This window comes from Eretmochelys imbricata, chromosome 14 (genome assembly GCF_965152235.1).
Source record: "Eretmochelys imbricata isolate rEreImb1 chromosome 14, rEreImb1.hap1, whole genome shotgun sequence".
NCBI lineage: Eukaryota > Metazoa > Chordata > Testudines > Cheloniidae > Eretmochelys > Eretmochelys imbricata.
In genome coordinates this window covers 19686275-19704880 of record NC_135585.1, presented here as the reverse complement: position 1 = coordinate 19704880, position 18606 = coordinate 19686275, and the positions used below count along the sequence as shown (strand labels likewise).

The window sequence follows — 18606 nt, the reverse complement described above, 5'->3', positions numbered from 1 at the left end:
TCTGGGAATCCCCCAATGAGCCAATATCAGCTCTATGATGGACTTCCAAAGTAACCATTCATGGTTGATTGCTGCATGTCTGCTCAAAAAGTCTGCCAGGCTGTTGCTGACTCATGGAAGGTTCAGAGCCAATGGGGTTATCCCAGGGCGAAGACACCACGTCCACAGCTTGATTGCTTCTGGCTTATATACATAATGCATAGTAGGCTTTTGCCAATTGAGAGTCTAGCACAGTCCCTATTAACTCATTTGAGGGTGATGGGGACAGAGATGATTTCTTGTAGTTCACAGTAAGGGACTGCTGCACAAACAAGAGGACGACATACTCTAGGGCTATCTCAGTCTCCTGCAGAGACCTGCCTCTGACCAGCCAATCATCCACATACAGGTAGACGTGAGTGCCCTCTTTCCTTAAGCATACTGCTACCACCTCTAACCATTTCATGAAGAATCTGAGTGTCGTTGAGAGTCTAAATGGCAGTACCTTGTACTGGTAATAGTTGGGCCTCACTGTGAATCTTAGGTACTTCCTCTGGATTGGGTAGGATGGCTATGTGGAAGTACACGCCACACATGTCAAGAGCCACAAACCAGTCATGAACTTGAAGAGATGGAGTGATGGAGGCAAGCATTACCATCCTGAACCTGAGATGTCTTATGTATTTCTTGAGTCTCCCAAGGACAAAAATTTTCTGAAGAAGAAAGGGTAAGAAAATAGCAGAAGCAGAAGCCTCTTCCCCTATATTCAGGTGACAGCTTTTTTATGGCTCCTAGCCAAAGCAACAAGGCCACTTCTACTTATGGTAGGCTCTCATAAGAAGGGCCTCTGAAGAGGGAAAGGGAAGAATGGAGGGTAGTAAGGAATTAAATTGGATAGAATAGCCATGAACAATGATGTATGTCTGAAGTTATAGCAGACCATACCCAGCAGATTAGGATAAGGTGGCTTCCAAAGGTTCCATGCTTGGAACTGCTCCTGATGCAGTTCCTGACAGTCCCATTAAATTTGTTGATGTGATGCTAGCACCATGTGCCAGAAGAGGAGACTGGCATCCCCTGCTATTTCTGGGCTTTTTCTTGGAAGGATAATCAAGCATGTGTGACATGCCTAGTTCCTCTCTAACATCCATGGTCACTAGTGACACAATTTTCAGTAAGGGGGCTGGGTATAGTTTCCCAAGGAGAACAGTGTAGCTTTGGAGTTCATAGATTCATAGATACTAAAGTCAGAAGGGACCATTATGATCATCTAGTCCGACCTCCTGCACAATGCAGGCCACAGAATCTCACCCACCCACTCCTGCAAAAAACCTCTCACCTATGTCTGAGCTATTGAAGTCCTCAAATCATGGTTTAAAGACTTTAAGGAGCAAAGAATCCTCCAGCAAGTGACCCATGTCCCATGCTACAGAGAAATTCAGAGCTTTTTTGTGTTTGCTAAACAACTCCTTCCCTTCGAAAGGCAGATCTTCTATCATGGCTTGCACCTCCTTGGGAATGCCTGAAACTTGAAGCCACAAGGCCCTTCACATCATCAGTGCCCTTGTCATGGATATCATCAGTGTAATTGAACAACCTGAGAATCTTTTTAGCTAACTGACATCTCTATTTCTAGATTGTCTGTTATTCTCATAAGCAGATCTTGGAACATCTTAAAATAGTCCAGCACCAGTATCAGTACTGAGGCTACTGTCTCATTTGGTAACAAGGACAACAAATCTTTGGAAGGTGAAGTAGGACTGTGTTGCTCCTCTGGTCCCATGTCAGGCATTACCTGGCATTTTTCCTGGCTCAGCAACAGTGGTCTGGCCAGAGATGTCACCAAGCAGTACAACCTCCTCTTCCAGGAATGGAATGGGGATCCGCTCCTGGAAGTATGTGAAGAAGGATCCCACTGAGTCCAATAGGACTATCGTGGTATTCCAGAAGGGTCCAGCTGGCTTGTGTGATGGTTGCCAACCCAGTGCCGGTTCCAGAGGGATTGCAGTAGGGCCTTATAAGGGAGAACTGCCTTGTCTGTCCATGGTCTCACCTGCTGACCTCAGGGGAGAGGGTTCCCTACTCAAGGAAGGCAAGAAAGAATGTCCTAGTGACAAGGATGAAGAATAGATTTCCTCTAAGGGCAGCACTGATACATATGGCACTCCTGGTATCAGTGGTACCAGTAGTTGTCTTGGTGCGAGGATAATTTCCGACAGTCTCAGAATCACATGCGAGAGTCTGCAATGACATGCACAGTGGTACCATTAGCAACTCTGCCAATTAACACGACACAGATGATTGCGCAGTCATCTGGATCAGAGGAGATGGAATCATGGTAAACTTCATGGGTGCCATGATAATAGATGGCACCTTCTCAATAACCCTGGATTCACTGAGGGGCTTAGTGAGTTTTCCCTCAGAGGCTTTATGTGATCTCTCTATATTGGAAAAAGGAGTACTTGTGCACCTTAGAGACTAACCAATTTATTTGAGCACAAGCTTTCGTGAGCTACAGCTCACTTCATCGGATGCATACTGTGGAAAGTGTAGAAGATCTTTCTATACACACAAAGCATGAAAAAATACCTCCCCCCAACCCACTCTCCTGCTGCTAATAGCTTATCTAAAGTGATCACTCTCTTTACCACGTGTATGATAATCAAGGTGGGCCATTTCCAGCACAAATCCAGGGTTTAACAAGAACGTCGGGGGGGGAGGGAGGGGGGAGGAAAAAAACAAGGGAAAATAGGTTACCTTGCATAATGACTTAGCCACTCCCAGTCTCTATTCAAGCCTAAGTTAATTGTATCCAGTTTGCAAATTAATTCCAATTCAGCAGTCTCTCGTTGGAGTCTGTTTCCGAAGTTTTTTTGTTGAAGGATAGTCACTTTGAGATCAGAAATCGAGTGACCAGAGAGATTGAAGTGTTCTCCGACTGGTTTTTGAATGTTATAATTCTTGACATCTGATTTGTGTCCATTTATTCTTTTACGTAGAGACTGTCCAGTTTGACCCATGTACATGGCAGAGGGGCATTGCTGGCACATGATGGCATATATCACATTGGTGGATGTGCAGGTGAACAAGCCTCTGATAGTGTGGCTGATGTGATTAGGCCCTGTGATGGTGTCCCCTGAATAGATATGTGGGCACAGTTGGCAACGGGCTTTGTTGCAAGGATAGGTTCCTGGGTTAGTGGTTCTGTTGTGTGGTGTGTGGTTGCTGGTGAGTATTTGCTTCAGGTTTGGGGGCTGTCTGTAGGCAAGGACTGGCCTGTCTCCCAAGATTTGAGAGAGTGTTGGGTCATCCTTCAGGATAGGTTGTAGATCCTTAATAATGCGTTGGAGGGGTTTTAGTTGGGGGCTGAAGGTGACGGCTAGTGGCGTTCTGTTATTTTCTTTGTTAGGCCTGTCCTGTAGTAGGTGACTTCTGGGAACTCTTCTGGCTCTATCAATCTGTTTCTTCACTTCCGCAGGTGAGTATTGTAGTTGTAAGAATGCTTGATAGAGATCTTGTAGGCGTTTGTCTCTGTCTGAGGGGTTGGAGCAAATGCGGTTGTATCGCAGAGCTTGGCTGTAGATGATGGATCGTGTGGTGTGGTCAGGGTGAAAGCTGGAGACATGTAGGTAGGAATAGCGGTCAGTAGGTTTCCGGTATAGGGTGGTGTTTATGTGACCATCGTTTATTAGCACTGTAGTGTCCAGGAAGTGGATCTCTTGTGTGGACTGGACCAGGCTGAAGTTGATGGTGGGATGGAAATTGTTGAAATCATGGTGGAATTCCTCAAGGGCTTCTTTTCCATGGGTCCAGATGATAATGATGTCACAGTATGCATCCGATGAAGTGAGCTGTAGCTCACGAAAGCTTATGCGCAAATAAATTGGTTAGTCTCTAAGGTGCCACAAGTACTCCTTCTCTTTTTGCGAATACAGACTAACACGGCTGTTACTCTGAAACCTGTCTCTATTGGAAGGCACTGAGTTCCACCTAGAGTTTCTGTCCTTATGCTCAGAGAGATCTCTCTCCATGTTGGACTTCAGTACTGGCACCAGGTCTTTTTTCATTTCCAGGATTTTCTCTGTGCTGGCCTTGGGTGTCACTCATCTGCTAGGGGGGAGGGGGGAAGGTTTCCAGACATTGTTTTCTCCAGTACCAGACTCCTTCAGTCCAAAGAAACCTTCACTGTCTGCTCCAATAAGTGGAGCTTCAGTTGGGCATTCTGTGACTTTCAAGTCCTAGAAGAAAACGATCAGCATCCTAGGTATCTTTCTGGTATACGAGTCTCACCCAAGCAGAACAGGCATGTGCTATGCTCATGTTTGCAGGATTAGCCCATCGGAGGAAGCGCAAGGTTTGAAGCCTAAAGGCTTTGAGTCCACCAGGAGTGGTTGAGCTGCCTTGTCCCACTTTTTACGCCCTTGTACAGGAGCACCAGGTGATAAAAGAGCATGCACAAGCTCAGACATGGCTATTTGAAAGACTCCAATTGTGTGTGTGTGAGGCTTATAAGCACCTCAAATGAGATCTACCCTGACACATACTCAAAGCAGCAGTACTGGTATTTTTTAAACAAAATACATTTTTTAACAAAATTTGGTATTTTGAGTGGCTTGTTACATTGCCCAGTGCTGTGAGCCCTCTATTGCTGTTAATGCCTACATATTTATAACATACCAATCAATGAATTAGCTGAGCACTATGTTTATGACCATACACTATATGTTAGGATTCCTAGGTACAATAAGCTGTACCATTGATTCTACCACAGCTTAAAATTTCAAATCAGACCTACCGCAGGCCTTTAAACTTTATTTGAACACAATCTGGACCTTTTTTAAAATCATAATATAATTCATTCTGTCCCACTCCAAAAGCAGAAAGATCTGAATCATGTTACTGAATAAGATTGGGCAAGTGTGTTTCAAAGTAAAATAGTTCCCCCCCCCATGGGAGTTATTCATTTTTGTTTGTGGGAAAAGTGACATGCTGAAAACCATGGCATAGTTTTACAAAATATGGTAAACCCTGTCCAATTATACACAGATACATCATATTATAATTTTCTCCATTACTTTACCAGCGGTTTGTGTAACCATAATTCTTTCTTAAGCCCATCCCAGGTTGTTGCCAGTTGTAATGCCTGCTGGCTAAACAAAATATTTCTATTTGGATCCAACACACCTATAACATTCTCAACCTCTCCTGGAATGTCATATTCCTCTTCATCATCAGCAGCATCAACAGCAGCAATTACTACGTTCTGTGCAACTGGAACCTGGGCAGAAAACTGCAGATTAGCAGCCAAAGATCTGCAACCACGTTGATACCTGTACAGAAAACAAAGTTTATTTGCAATTTTTTGTTTAAGTGTGTGCCTACCAAGTTGATCCTGGAACACACCATATGCCATCCTCAAAACCTTCTCTCAGTGTAGTACATTTTCACGGTAGTATTTTTTAATCTACTGTAGAAAAACACTTTTCTAGTACTCAAAGAACACCATATATATGTTCATACAATAGCACTTGTGTTCTCACAGCACCTTATGCTGTGAGCTATCAAATTTCACAAGCAAAACAGATGCACTTTGAAACACCTCCTTAAACACCTAATTGCCTCAGAAAATATGCTAGAGATTCAGTAGGTAGCATCCTTCCTTCTATGGCTATGTATACACTATGAGCTTGGAGTATGATTCCCAATTTGCTGACATGTACTTGCGATAGCCCAGTGACAGCTAGCACCAGTATAAATAGCAGCGTAGCCACAGTACCATAGGCAGTAGCAGAAAAGCTTAGCAATGCCGATTGCGGAGTACATATCCACAGGTTGGGAACGGTTTGTATTCAGCACAGCTAAGCCATGTCGCTGCTGCCCATGCTACCACAGCTATACCACTATTTATACCAACAATAGCTTAAGTACATGTATGCTACCTGGGAATCACACCCCTAGCTCAGTGTGTAGACATAACCTAAGACAACAAGAAGTCAATATTCCAGCACAGTACCAGGAAGCACTGTGCAACTGAAGGAATCATCTTTTGGACACAATGTAAGTATCAAGTTAAATGTGGTAATTATTTTCCATCTTCAAATTTTAACTACTCCTCAAGTCCCTGCTTCTCTCTCTCAGCACATACTATTGCCCATTTGGACCCTGTACTCCTCCAGGCCTCCTTTCCTTCCTTCACAACTGTCCTCAGCCAACCTCTCTATACTTCTCCAAATCTCCGAAATGAAACTATATGCTATACAACCTCCTTCACCTCTTTCCACTTCCATGCCAACTTAGATACATTTTTTTTTAAATTGAACACGCAAAGACTAGAGAATTTGAGAGCTTATAATTTCTCTCCTTTTCCCCTCCATTTACCTTTTAACTCAGACATTTATCTCAACTAGACGATGAGTCTCTTGGAGAAAGGGGACCATATATTTTTTGTTGCCTGTAAACTACTTTGTACACCCATAGTGTAGGATAATTGAGACACAGAGAGAACAAACAATAATTAAGATTAAGATCCCAAGTCACCTATAGCAAAAGCAGGACAGTTAGTTAACTCCAGCATCCTGGAAAAATTATAAGCTGAATGACTACTTTCTGCCTCAAATTCCCCATCTCAATTCATGTGGACATAGTGTTTATCAGCACTTCACACACTAAATTGCTGTGCACTGTAAAACAACTGCCAGATTCTACCTCAGAGATAGGTCTAACTCAGCGGCAAGTGAAGTGATTCCTATATGAGTTTTGTCCATCAGTTTACATTTATTAAGTGATCCAAGTTTCTTTGGTAAGAAAGCTGCCCAACAAATGCAAATCATTATTATAAAAGACCTAGAGAGACTCAGTATAGTTAAAGTTGAATTCCAAATTCAATTCTAATCTTCTGTCAGTTGCTCGCAACGCTCTGAAAAAGGTTTCTTTTGAGCAGTAATTTTCCATGCTTGGTCTTCGCTGTAATGCATCTTCACTTATTCAAGCATTTACACACCCTTTTCTTATTTTTTTTTTAAATCAGAAATTTTATACTCCAATATCTCAGATAACTGAAGCTTCAAAACTTGGCTTGTTTTGTATTCCATGGTGCTTGAAAATCATGCCAAATGTGAGAAAAAGGTACAGAACTGTGGAAATGTATATTAGAACTTTTCCATTTCAGTCACTACATTTTATTACCATTAGAGGTTAATTAGATAGAAATTAGCCATGGTAAGAGCTAAACTGTAATATTAAATAATGAAGTTATCAAAGGCCAATATGATTACATACACTACATGACTGATAATTTAACTTTTTGTACATTCAGACATACACAACAATTACAGATATCATCATTCTTCACGTGAGAGCTAAGTTTGTCATTTATGTACACAAAATGAAGCAAATAATGCTACAACATCTGACACGTCCATGTTTAAAATGAAAAAAATTAGGGATAAATTCTGCACTTACATGAAAATTCCCTGCTCCAATCAACCTCAAAGGGTGTGGTGAGCAGACAATTTTTGACCCTTACCACTGAAAGCAAACTCTTAAGATGGTAAAAAGGAAAGACATAAGAAAGGGAATTTGATTAACTGAAAGATTAAAAAAATAGATTAGAGATTAAAATAAAGCTGAAAATATAAACAGTTTTCCACTACTCCTGAAACTGAAAAGGTTTAATAAAATTAAATACTTTAATAAAAGACCATTTACTCAATGCCACTACTATCACCATTTGTGCAACTTAGAGAAAACACAATATGCAATGAAGTGAAAGTATTCAGCTTGCTAAACAAGTAGATATTTCTGGCAGTCAGGAGGGGAACATTCTACAACTAGAAAGAATTTCCTAAGCCTAGGGACTTTCTCAAAGGTGAAAGATACAATCCAAATGATAAAAATAGCTGACAAGGGAGCCTGCAATTTTAAAATATCAGTGCGAGAAATCTGAAAAAGGGTCTGCCCTGTGGCAATAAATAAAACCAGGCACCAGAGGAAAGGTGACAATAGAATTTCACTAAACTAAATAATCTTGGTTTATGAATAGGTTTTTTTTCCAAATGGGCATTACGTTTGATCAGGGAGTAAGAATTCTGTAATACAGTATTGGGTGTAACTTTTATAGTACACTGAACTAAATACCTTGGTGATGAGGTCACTACATTTCCAAATTTGCAACATGTTAGAAAAGTTTTCCACTGTATATGAATATGTTTATGCTTGTACTTACTATATGCAGAGGTGAAAGTAAGCCAGTGCACCGTACCAGGGCAGCCCGGCTTCCCCAGGGGGCAATTTAAAGCATCTGGGGCTCCCAGCAGTGGCTGGAGCCCCAAGCCCTTTAAATTGCCTCCAGAGCCCTGATGCTGGAGCCCTGGGGTAGCAGCTGCAGGGCTCTGTCGGCTATTTAAAGGGCCCAGGGCTCCCCTACTTCTACCGCTCCGGCCCTTTAAATAGCAGCCGGAGCCCCGCCGCCGCTACTCCAGGGCTACGGGGGCTATTTAAAGGACCAGGGCGGTAGAAGCAGGGGAGCTCTGGGACCTTTAAATAGCCCCTGTAGCCCCAGGCTGCTGCTACTACCCCGGTGGGGGAGGGGAGGAGGGGGAGGAGAAGGAATGGGGGGGCATTTACCTTACAGGGTGGGCTGGGGATGGCTCTGACCCCCCTCAGCCCCACCTCTTCCGCCCTAGGCCCCACCCCTTCTGGGTGCCAGAGCTGGCCCCAGCGTACTGGTAAGTCACTCGACTTACTTTCACCCCTGACTACATGTAACAAAAAAAGGGCACATCACAGGACTTTAATTTACACTGAAATCTGCTATATAATTGCTAAGTTAAATATGGAACACTAACTCCAGGCACTGACAAGAAGTTATTCAGAGTGCAACAAAGAAAAAAACCTCCTGTATTCAAGTAACATAGATGAAGGATATCTAACTGAACATTTAAACTAGACAATCTTGTAATCAAATGAATATGTACCAGTTTTATTACTCATCCACTGTATAAGTAAATCTGAATTTCAAAATCCAATACTGTTGTTTAAAGGACTAATGCATGTAAGTTTGCTCTATTTCTTTTAAACTAACCTCCACTTTGCCACCTTTGGTTTTAGAAATGTCAATCCAAGTCGTTGAACAAGTTTCACCCCTAGTTTACGAAGAAGCGTCTGGTTACTTTCTGACAGCTTGCAATTATCAAGGCATTCAAGTACAGTAGAAGCTGTAAAAGAGAAAGGAAATGTGCTGAACAAAAATGCTTCTTGCTGCCCATCAATATCAAGAAACAACAAATGTTTAACACATAAGCATAATTATAATTAAGAGAAGGTGGTCTAATGGTTTGAGCAACAGACTGTGAACCAGGAACTCCAAGTTCTAAAACCTGGTTCCATCACTAACTCACTTTGGTTTTAGAGGAGGAAAAAAAATTTTGGTTAAGGGCCAGGACTGCACTTACAAGATCTAGGTTATATGCCTGGCTGCACCACCGATTTCCTATTTGACTTTAAGTAGGTCACTTAACCTCTCTGTGGCTCAGGTTCCTCATTTGCAAAAGAAAAGGATAACGCTCATCTCCCAGGAGAATTAGGTAGCAAAATTCATTAATATTTGTGCTTTGAGGTCCTCATCTTACAGTGTTATTTAAGTGCAAATAACTTATTATTACTATTTAACCACACTGCAAAAGTTTCCCCATTGATAAAATGGGGGTAACATTACTTACATACCTCACAGGGATGTCATGAAGGATTCATTATAAAAATGTATGTTAAGAGCCTTGAACATGAAAAGCGCTAAATATTATTATGAGTGTTCTGAGAACAGGACAGAGGCAGGAATTCTAATCCTGGCTCCAACACAGCCTTCCTCTGTGTCCTTGAGCAAGTCATCCGTTTTCCCCATATATAAATTGGGGATAATACCTCCCTACCTCTCCTCCAAGAGAGTTTTGTGAGGATTAATGTTTGTAAAGCACTTTGAACATGAAAAGTGCTATTTTTTATATTTTTTATATATATATATATATATATATATATATATATAAAATATAAAATATATATATATATATATAACTAATATAAAAATATAAAAAATATATATATATATATAACTGACCTAGAGTATTGTTACAAGGTTTATCTTTAATCACTGACATACAGTACATTCATGCATCACAAGTTTCAAAATCTGGTGGAAAGTGAGAGCTGAGGGAAGCTCTTGCCATAAATGAGTAACTCAAAACTCTCTCAGTATAAAGTTGTAGTGTTAAAGGTACTCAAGATGGATACTTCGTTTTTGATTACAAATAAAAACAAAGCCTTTTATATTTGCAACCTAAAATGATTCCTGAATGCTTTGATGTATGATCCTAAGAAGCAATTAATATGGACAAGTAACTCTCTGTCATGTAGCTATCATTCTTAGTAGGGCTGTCAAATGATTAAAAAAATCATGAGATTAAAAAAATAGTTGTGATTAATCGCACAGTTGATAATAGAATGTCATTTACTGAAATATTTTGGGTGTTGGGGGTGAGCTGTCTCTTTAAGCAGAACACTCAGGAGTCTGAACATTTTTGAGCTGGGCAGCACTCACTCCTGAGCCAACAGCAACAACAGACAGGCTTTCCCTGCTCCCGGACCCCAGCAGAGCAGCGACCATGGACAGGGGGAGGAGGACACCTTGACATCCCCACCCCACTCTGTGCAGCAGACAGGCTCCCAGTCCAGAACAGCTTGACCGGGGCAGCAGTGGAGCAAGGCAGCAGGAAGAGAGGCACTCCTGAACCAGAGACACACAGATGTCCCTCCCGAGCATGACGCCCTGGTATGCAATTAACGCTTGCTAAAAAAACAACATGTTAATTAGTTTTGAGTTAATCGCTTGCATTAACTGTGATTAATTGACAGCCCTAATTCTTACAGAATGTGCTACAAGTGTAAAGATTTAAACATTACACTGGCCTAAGTGTTCTGCAACTTGTTATACTAGTCCTGTATAAAAGTGATTAATTAGTATCTTTAAAAAAAATAATCCCTTGACCTAACAGTAACAGTTTCAAAATCCAATTTGCAAGCCATCTACAAGTTCCTAACTTTCAAATGATATAAAGCATCTCTTTCTAGCCCTGGCAAATTTCAAAATAGTTTGTCTTAAAAAACACATCTTTCCGATCACTCTCTTTAATTCTATTATGGTTTTAGTGGTTACTATTTCAAGTTATACAAATTAATGCTTTATGCCTTCTGAAAGCCTGTGACCATTCCAGCTTTACTACTGCATTAACAATTCATCTCTAGCAGTTCTAGAGAGAGAATACTGAAGTCATGTCAAAATTCAAGTTGGGAAATTCATAATGACAATTTTAAGGATGAAGCTTCCAAGTCTTTAGTAGCCCAACACAAATGTTTTCAAGACCAGGAAAATTTTCCCAACCACTGGTCCAGGATTAGTGATCAAAAAGAAGAGTGTTTAATATTGAATTAATAGGAACGTCTCTTAGCCAGGCTGCTGTAAGCCTGCATAATACAGGAGCCCAAAAGCAGATTCAAGGTGTCACACCTAAAAGCACTGAAAGCGAACTATATAACATATTTCTTTTTTAAAACAATTTCTCTTAACTATATAACTGATAATAGTTCCCCTTAAGAATAAATATCACAGAGCATATGAGCCTTGACATTGGTGAGGCCTCATCTGGAGTACTGTGTCCAGTTTTGGGCCCCACATTACAAGAAGGATGTGGAAAAATTGGACAGCGTCCAGCAGAGGGCAACAAAACTGATTAGAGGACTGGAACACGACTTATGAGGAGAGGCTGAGGAAACTGGGATTGTTTAGTCTGCGGAAGAGAAGAATGAAGGGGGATTTGATAGCTGCTTTCAACTACCTGAAAGGGGGTTCCAAACAGGATGGATCTAGACTGTTCTCAGTGGTAGCAGATGACAGAACAAGGAGTAATGGTCTCAAGTTGCAGTGGGGGGAGGTTTAGGTTGGATATTAGGAAAAACTTTTTCACTAGGAGGGTGGTGAAGCACTGGAATGGGTTACCTAGGGAGGTGGTGGAATCTCCATCCTTAGAGGTTTTAAAGGTAAGCCTTCACAATGCCCTGGCTGGGATGATTTACTTGGGGATTGGTCCTGCTTTGAGCAGGTGGTTGGACCAGATGGCCTCCTGAGGTCCCTTCCAACCCTGATATTCTATGATTCTTACCATATGGTAAACAGTCGTCTCTCTTGCCATGTTTAAATAACTGCGCCTAAGGGGAAAAAAAGAAAAATGTTTGTGGAACATGGTAATTACAACTTATAAAGCACAATTTACCAAACCCAAAGATCTAAAGCATTCTTCAATGTTCCTGCAGTAATACAAAATTCTCACCATAATATATAAACATACAATATGAGATACTGTGATGCACCTCAAAGGGTATCTCTATACTGCAATCGGAGATGTGACTGCAGCACATATAGACATACCTGACTTAGCTTTAATTTAACTATCTTGGATACAAATAGTAGTGAAGCTGCAGCAGCACAGACTTCAGAGTGGGCTAGCTTCCTAAGTACATAACCAAAGTCCCAGATGGGCTTTGTATAGCCCATACTGAAGCCAGTGATGCCATGGCTTCGCTGCTATATGTGCTGTAATCACACACCCAGATTGCAGTGCAGATGTACCCTAAGAGGCAAAGCACACATCTTGCAGACACGGGTGAGTCCCAATGTAGCTTTAAGCCACATCTGTGCACTTCTGACACTGGGCTAGTATGGGGGCTGGAGATGCCCATGACCTAACTTACGGTATGTCTACACTGCAGTAAAACACCCGTGGCTGGCCCATGGGAGCGGACTCAGACTCATGGGGCTCAGGCTGAGGGGCTATAAAATTGCAGTATTGGGCATAACTTTTATAGTACACTGAACTAAATCAACCTTGGTGATGAGGTCACTACTTTTCCATCTTTGGAACATGTTAGAAAAGTTCTCCACTGTATATGAATATGTTTATGCTTATACTATATGTAACAAAAAAAAGAGCATGCCACAGGACTTTAATTTACACTGAAATCTGCTATATAATTGCTAAGTTACATATGGAACACATTAACTCCAAGCACCGACAAGGAGTTATTCAGAGTGCAACAAACAAAAAACCTACTGTATTAAGTAACATAGATGCAGGATATCTAACTGAACATTTAAACTAGACAATCTTGTAATCAAATGAATATATTTGAATATTCAGGCATGGGCTGCATCTACACTTTAAATTTTAGAGCCCCGCACATCCAACTGAGTTGACACAGGCCTACTGCAGGTATTTTATTGCAGTGCAGACATACCCCTAGACAGCCCTGGGGGCCTGTCTAAATGACACCAGTCACCCCAGGTCACTCAATGTGACACAATGCTGGAGTGAATCTATGTCTGTCTGTGTATTACAGCCCCACTCCAAGCCTTCCCTTACCAGCCCCTATGTCAGGACTTGAAGGCACTTTCTCACAAGCAATCTTACAACTAGCTTTCACACTGCCTGCATCAGAGGAATTCTTCTCCAATCATAACCAAGGTTTTTAGAGCCCCTTTACACCGCTCTGGCCCTTTTCCCCAGCATAAATGGGCCAGAGCCAGGGCAAGAATTTCAATCACGATCTCTTTCCTAGCGTCAACAAAAAGAAAGATAACAGTAATACTGAATGCCTAGGAGATTAAAAGTTCCATGTAGACTGCCATCTAGTTCGGACAGCACATCATCTGTATATTCAAAGCACATTATACATTATTGGAGTAATTTATAAAAATACTTTATCTTTCTGCATAAAAGGCAACACAGCCTATATATCCCCACACACTCAAAATGCATTTTTTCAAGACTTAATTTGACAATCATAGAACCTTCTTTCCCTGGACATATACTATGAGCTGAAATGGTGAAATGTGAGCTGGGGGCAGAGGACAATCTACAAAGGAAAACAAAATTTGTTATAAGCCAAGACACCATAAAAATATATTGCAATCCACAATATGCCATCTGATATGCATGTGGGGCTCCCATTAAAGTTATGGGTATCAGAAGGCAGAATTTGGCACGGGATGCTCACTTATGGTCTGGCAAGTAGAATAAAGTCCTCTCAAAACAAGGTGCTATGTCAAATAATGAGCAAAGTCTACGTGTCTGGAAGGCATAAGGTCATTGCCTAATTACATTTCTCAATGTTGTACATTTAATAGCTTACGAAGAGATACCGGCACAAACTCCTACATCACTCATTTTTTTAAACAACATTCTTGCTCTTCATCTTCTTTTCCTAGTAAAAAAGTAAGTTATTACAATGTGTTCCGTTTACACTTTCACTGAAACCAAAATTAATCAATTCTATATGATTTCAGTATGTCCAGCTTTAGTATCTAAGTTCATTACAAATTTATACGGACAACAAAAACCACATGTATATTCAAACTACAGTATTTTTTTGTCAGAATACTGAACCTCTCCAACCTTTTTTTTTTTTTTTTTTAAATCAGGAGATAATTTTTTGTCATGAATCAAAACTAACGCAGGAGAACAGCACCCCACTAGTTTCAACTGGCTACAGTTTCCTTCACTTACTGTTTTAAACTGTTGCTATATTAAAGCTCAGCAACTGAAATTCATGAGTCTCTCACACAATAAATGCTACATGCTTTATGTTTCAGTTTCAATTTCTATGGGGAAGATTATCTTCTAGTGAATGGCAAGAGTTGTGGGTGGCTGGGGGGGGAAGGGGGCTGTTTAAGCCATTTATCACATGTAACAGGCATCTCTATGTAACAACCTCCACTGAGTTACAGATCATTTTGGATGAACAGCAGACCTGCTTAAGAAAATTACAACTGAAAAGCTGGCCAGTACACACACAAATTTCAAACATGTAGCTACACCCATGGTGTTGTGCAATATACAGCTACAAGAAAATATATATTACACACACATATACATACATACACACACACACACACACAGCTTCAGCTACAAGAACTGTGGCTGTGTCCCGGGGCCTTTAGGATAGTAGCACAGAAAAAAAAAAGAATATAACAACCTTGTATTTATTCAGCTTTATTGCTTTATTTTGGGAGCCTCTATAATGTAACAAGTTATAGGAAACATTCTACCCACTACTGAAATGCAGCTACTGTACATCTCGAGCAGTGGTGGGCAAACTTTTTGGCCAGAGGGCCACATCGTGGTTCTGAAATTGTATGGAGGGCTGGGTAGGGAAGGCTGTGCCTCCCCAAACAGTCTGGCCCCTGCCCCCTATCCATGCCCTCCCACTTCCCACCCCGACTGCACCGCTCAGAACCCCCAACCCAGCCAATGCTCCCTGCTACCTGTCCCCGCCCCTAACCGCCCCCCCAGGACCCCACCCCCATCCAACCCCCAGCTCCATGTCCCCGACCCCTATCCACCGCCCCCCACCCGCCAACAGGTCCCCGGGACTCCCATGTCTATCCAACTCCCCCGTTCCACATCCCCAGAACCTCCGCCCCATCCAACCCACCCCGTTCCCTGTCCCCGACTGCCCCCGAGAACCTCCGCCCCCCTCCAACCTCCCCCGCTCCATGTCCCCTGACTGCCCCCCAGAACCCTCTGCTCCTTATCCAACCCCCCCGCTCCCTTACCATGCCACTCAGAGTGGCAGGACTGGCAGCCATGCTGTGGCATGGCTGCAGGGGAGGGGGAACAGCCGGGGAGGGGCTGGGGGCTAGCCTCCCAGGCCAGGAGCTCAGGGGCTGGGCAGGACGGTCCTGCAGGCCAAATGTGGCCTGCAGGCCGTAGTTTGCCCACCTCTGATCTACAGTGATATGAAGCAGCTATTAGCAGCTTACAGCAACACTACATAACAATAATCAAGAACCCAAAACGAAGGAAAATAGCATTTCCCATAAATTAAGGATTTAGTTAAGGTTTTAATAATCTAGAACTCTTATATAGATGTCAATTCTAGAAAACAGAAAATGATGGAGTAACCAAAAACTTGTGTCACTTCACAAATATATATAATTTACTTTCCTATATTATCCTTTTGCCCACCCAGTCAATAATGTAAATAAACCTTTTTGAAAATCAGAACACAATACTGACCCACATAAAAATGAAATCTCTTCTGGAAACAGAATTTGCTGAGGCATATTTAGAGCTACTGTTAAAAATCTCAACAGGATTAGGCTTCACTTAGCATTACAATCAAGAGAAAGCTACTTAAGCCAAACAAAAATGACCAAAGGTACCCAAAGACTTTCTCTGCACAATCTGTAAACGTTCTCTAAATACGCAACAAAGCTACTGTATCGAGAACCTTATTTTTCCTTTTTGCTTTGTCATGCACAAGGAAAGAAATCTCCAAGGTAAATATGGCCAGGAGTTAAAGTAATAGGAACACAGCCCTACCCTAGAAATATTTCCCCACACGCACCAACTATTTACATGCCTATATACTTGAAATGACAGTTTAAAAGCAACAAAAATACCCTGAGGCTATGCACCTGTTTTTAGTTTGTTATTAAATTGCATTTCAGGATCCTAAATTAGTATTTCTGATCACTGTATTACAAGCTACACAGTGGGCTTTGAAGATTTATATCAGTTTATTTCATATTTGAACATAAGAGCTGCCATACTGAGTCAGACTGTGGTCCATCTTGCCCAGTATCCTGTCCCAGACAGCTTACATTAGTAGTAGGGAAATTTTCAAGCACATGACTGAGCCCTAAATAACTTATGAAGTGCAAACACTACAGAGTCAACTCTGGCCCTCAAAAAGGTAGTCAGTAGCAATATAGTTACCATCATAAACATCATTTTATAAAGGTACTAAATCTGTATAAAAAAATCATTAATTTTCAGATATACCCAGTTCTGCTCAAACGGCTATCACGACAAACTAGTCTAGATTGTCTCTATGTTTACTAAAGAAAGATCATTGCAGCAAGCTACTTAGGCCCATTTCATCACAACCCCGGCTGTGTGGACACTTCTGCGACATCATCTGCCATCTACCACCAAGTCCCCAAGACCATGAGGAAGCCATTCTGCAGAATTTGGGGCAGATTACTAGACCAATCATTAGCCACAGCACCATCTTCTACTCATCAAAATACTCAACTCTTCTACCTTTGTATGATTTTAGCACAATGTAATTATATTCTGATTACAGCTTCTGGACACTACCATAAGAGAAATACATTATTTCTGTGCAGAAATACAGGCAAGAGCAAATGCTGTTTCAAGCAACAAACTCCTGCAGAGTTATAATGAGCAAAGGGGACTCAAGCCAAGGGCAGTACAATTCCTGCAGGAGTACAGATGGGTAGCTGTTCATGAAACTCTGCGGTTGCCCTTTTCCATGGATCTCCTTGATGTCTGGATTTTGGAGGTCTACTTTCACCCTCATCTTCTCCACAGTACCCCTAAATCCTCCAATTTAGAACAATTTTCTGAAAAGTCCTTGAGATGAAACTTGGATTTTGTAGTCCCTCCATTCTGGCCTCACACCACAGGCTTCTCCATGAGAGAAAGTGAACCAGCCTTTAAGTTTCACATCCTCAATGGCCACTGTAAAAGTTTTATCCTGTCCCCTCAGGAAATGCAACCAGAAGGTACCTCCCCTTACATATACACAAGCAGCAGCAAGTATTTAATAGGTGAGCAATTTTAAGTTATATAATATTGGGGGATATTGCTCTCAGGGCGGGCGGGCAGGCAGGCAGGCAGGCAGGCAGAAAGACCTTTCTAGACATAGAAAGGAGAGCAGGGAAACTCAAAATGTTTTAGAGGATTTTTAAAAACTGTTCAGCACATACCATTTAAAAGGAAACTTATTTTCCTATAGCCAATTTAAAAAATTCAAGTTGACAGTTTCTCTGTAATGCTTTCCTTCATGTCACATTCTCTGAAAGGTGAAGAGTGGAATAAAACATGCACCAATTTTCCTACAAAGATTTTGCTAAATAAGTAAGTGCTGAACTACTTTCTTCCCTACTTTCCAGTAGAGAATCACTCCAGCACTAGTTGCAGCAGTGAAGGAAGGCTACCACTTACAGTATATACGCAAGTGTTAATAAAATCATTGAGACAGCTCTGCTGTAAGTTATACTAGAAAACCTGATGGCTGCTGTCTCTTTTCAAAAGGCAAATTACACTAAAGGTAGGTCTACACTGCAATTAGACACGTGTAGCTGGCCCATGCCAGCTGACTTGGGCTCATGGGGCTTGGGCTAAGGGGCTGTTTAACTGCGGTGCAGGCGTTCAGGCTCAGGCTGGAGCCTGAGCTCTGGGACCTTCCCACCTTGCAGGATCCCAAGGCTCAAGCTACACCATAATTAAACAACCCCTTAGCCCAAGCCCCACAAGCCTGAGTCAGCTGGCACGGGCCAGCCGCTGGTTTTTATTTGCAGTGTAGACATACCCTTACACAAATATTACTGTGAATGTTCAAAAGAATAACCCTGCATCTACTCTAAGTCTTGAGTTATTGGATTATTCAGTAATAGGAGGTTAATTCACTATAATTACCAGCAATTAATAGAATGAAATAGTCATTGTAGTGGGTCTACAGCACAATGCGCTACATAAAGAACATATTTTTCTT

General features: G+C 41.6%; 1 protein-coding gene across 1 annotated transcript in view; it reads right to left on the bottom strand.

Moving 5' to 3' along the window:
• Nucleotides 1-18606, bottom strand: part of TBCD (tubulin folding cofactor D) — a 252362-nt gene that overhangs the window by 204960 nt on the left and 28796 nt on the right. Inside the window, exons 9-11 of the mRNA XM_077833123.1 lie at nt 12189-12234; nt 9062-9194; nt 5164-5309 (exon numbers count right to left, since the gene is read on the bottom strand). Of these exons, the coding sequence (XP_077689249.1) occupies nt 5164-5309; nt 9062-9194; nt 12189-12234 (325 nt within the window). The remainder of the gene's footprint in view (nt 1-5163; nt 5310-9061; nt 9195-12188; nt 12235-18606) is intronic.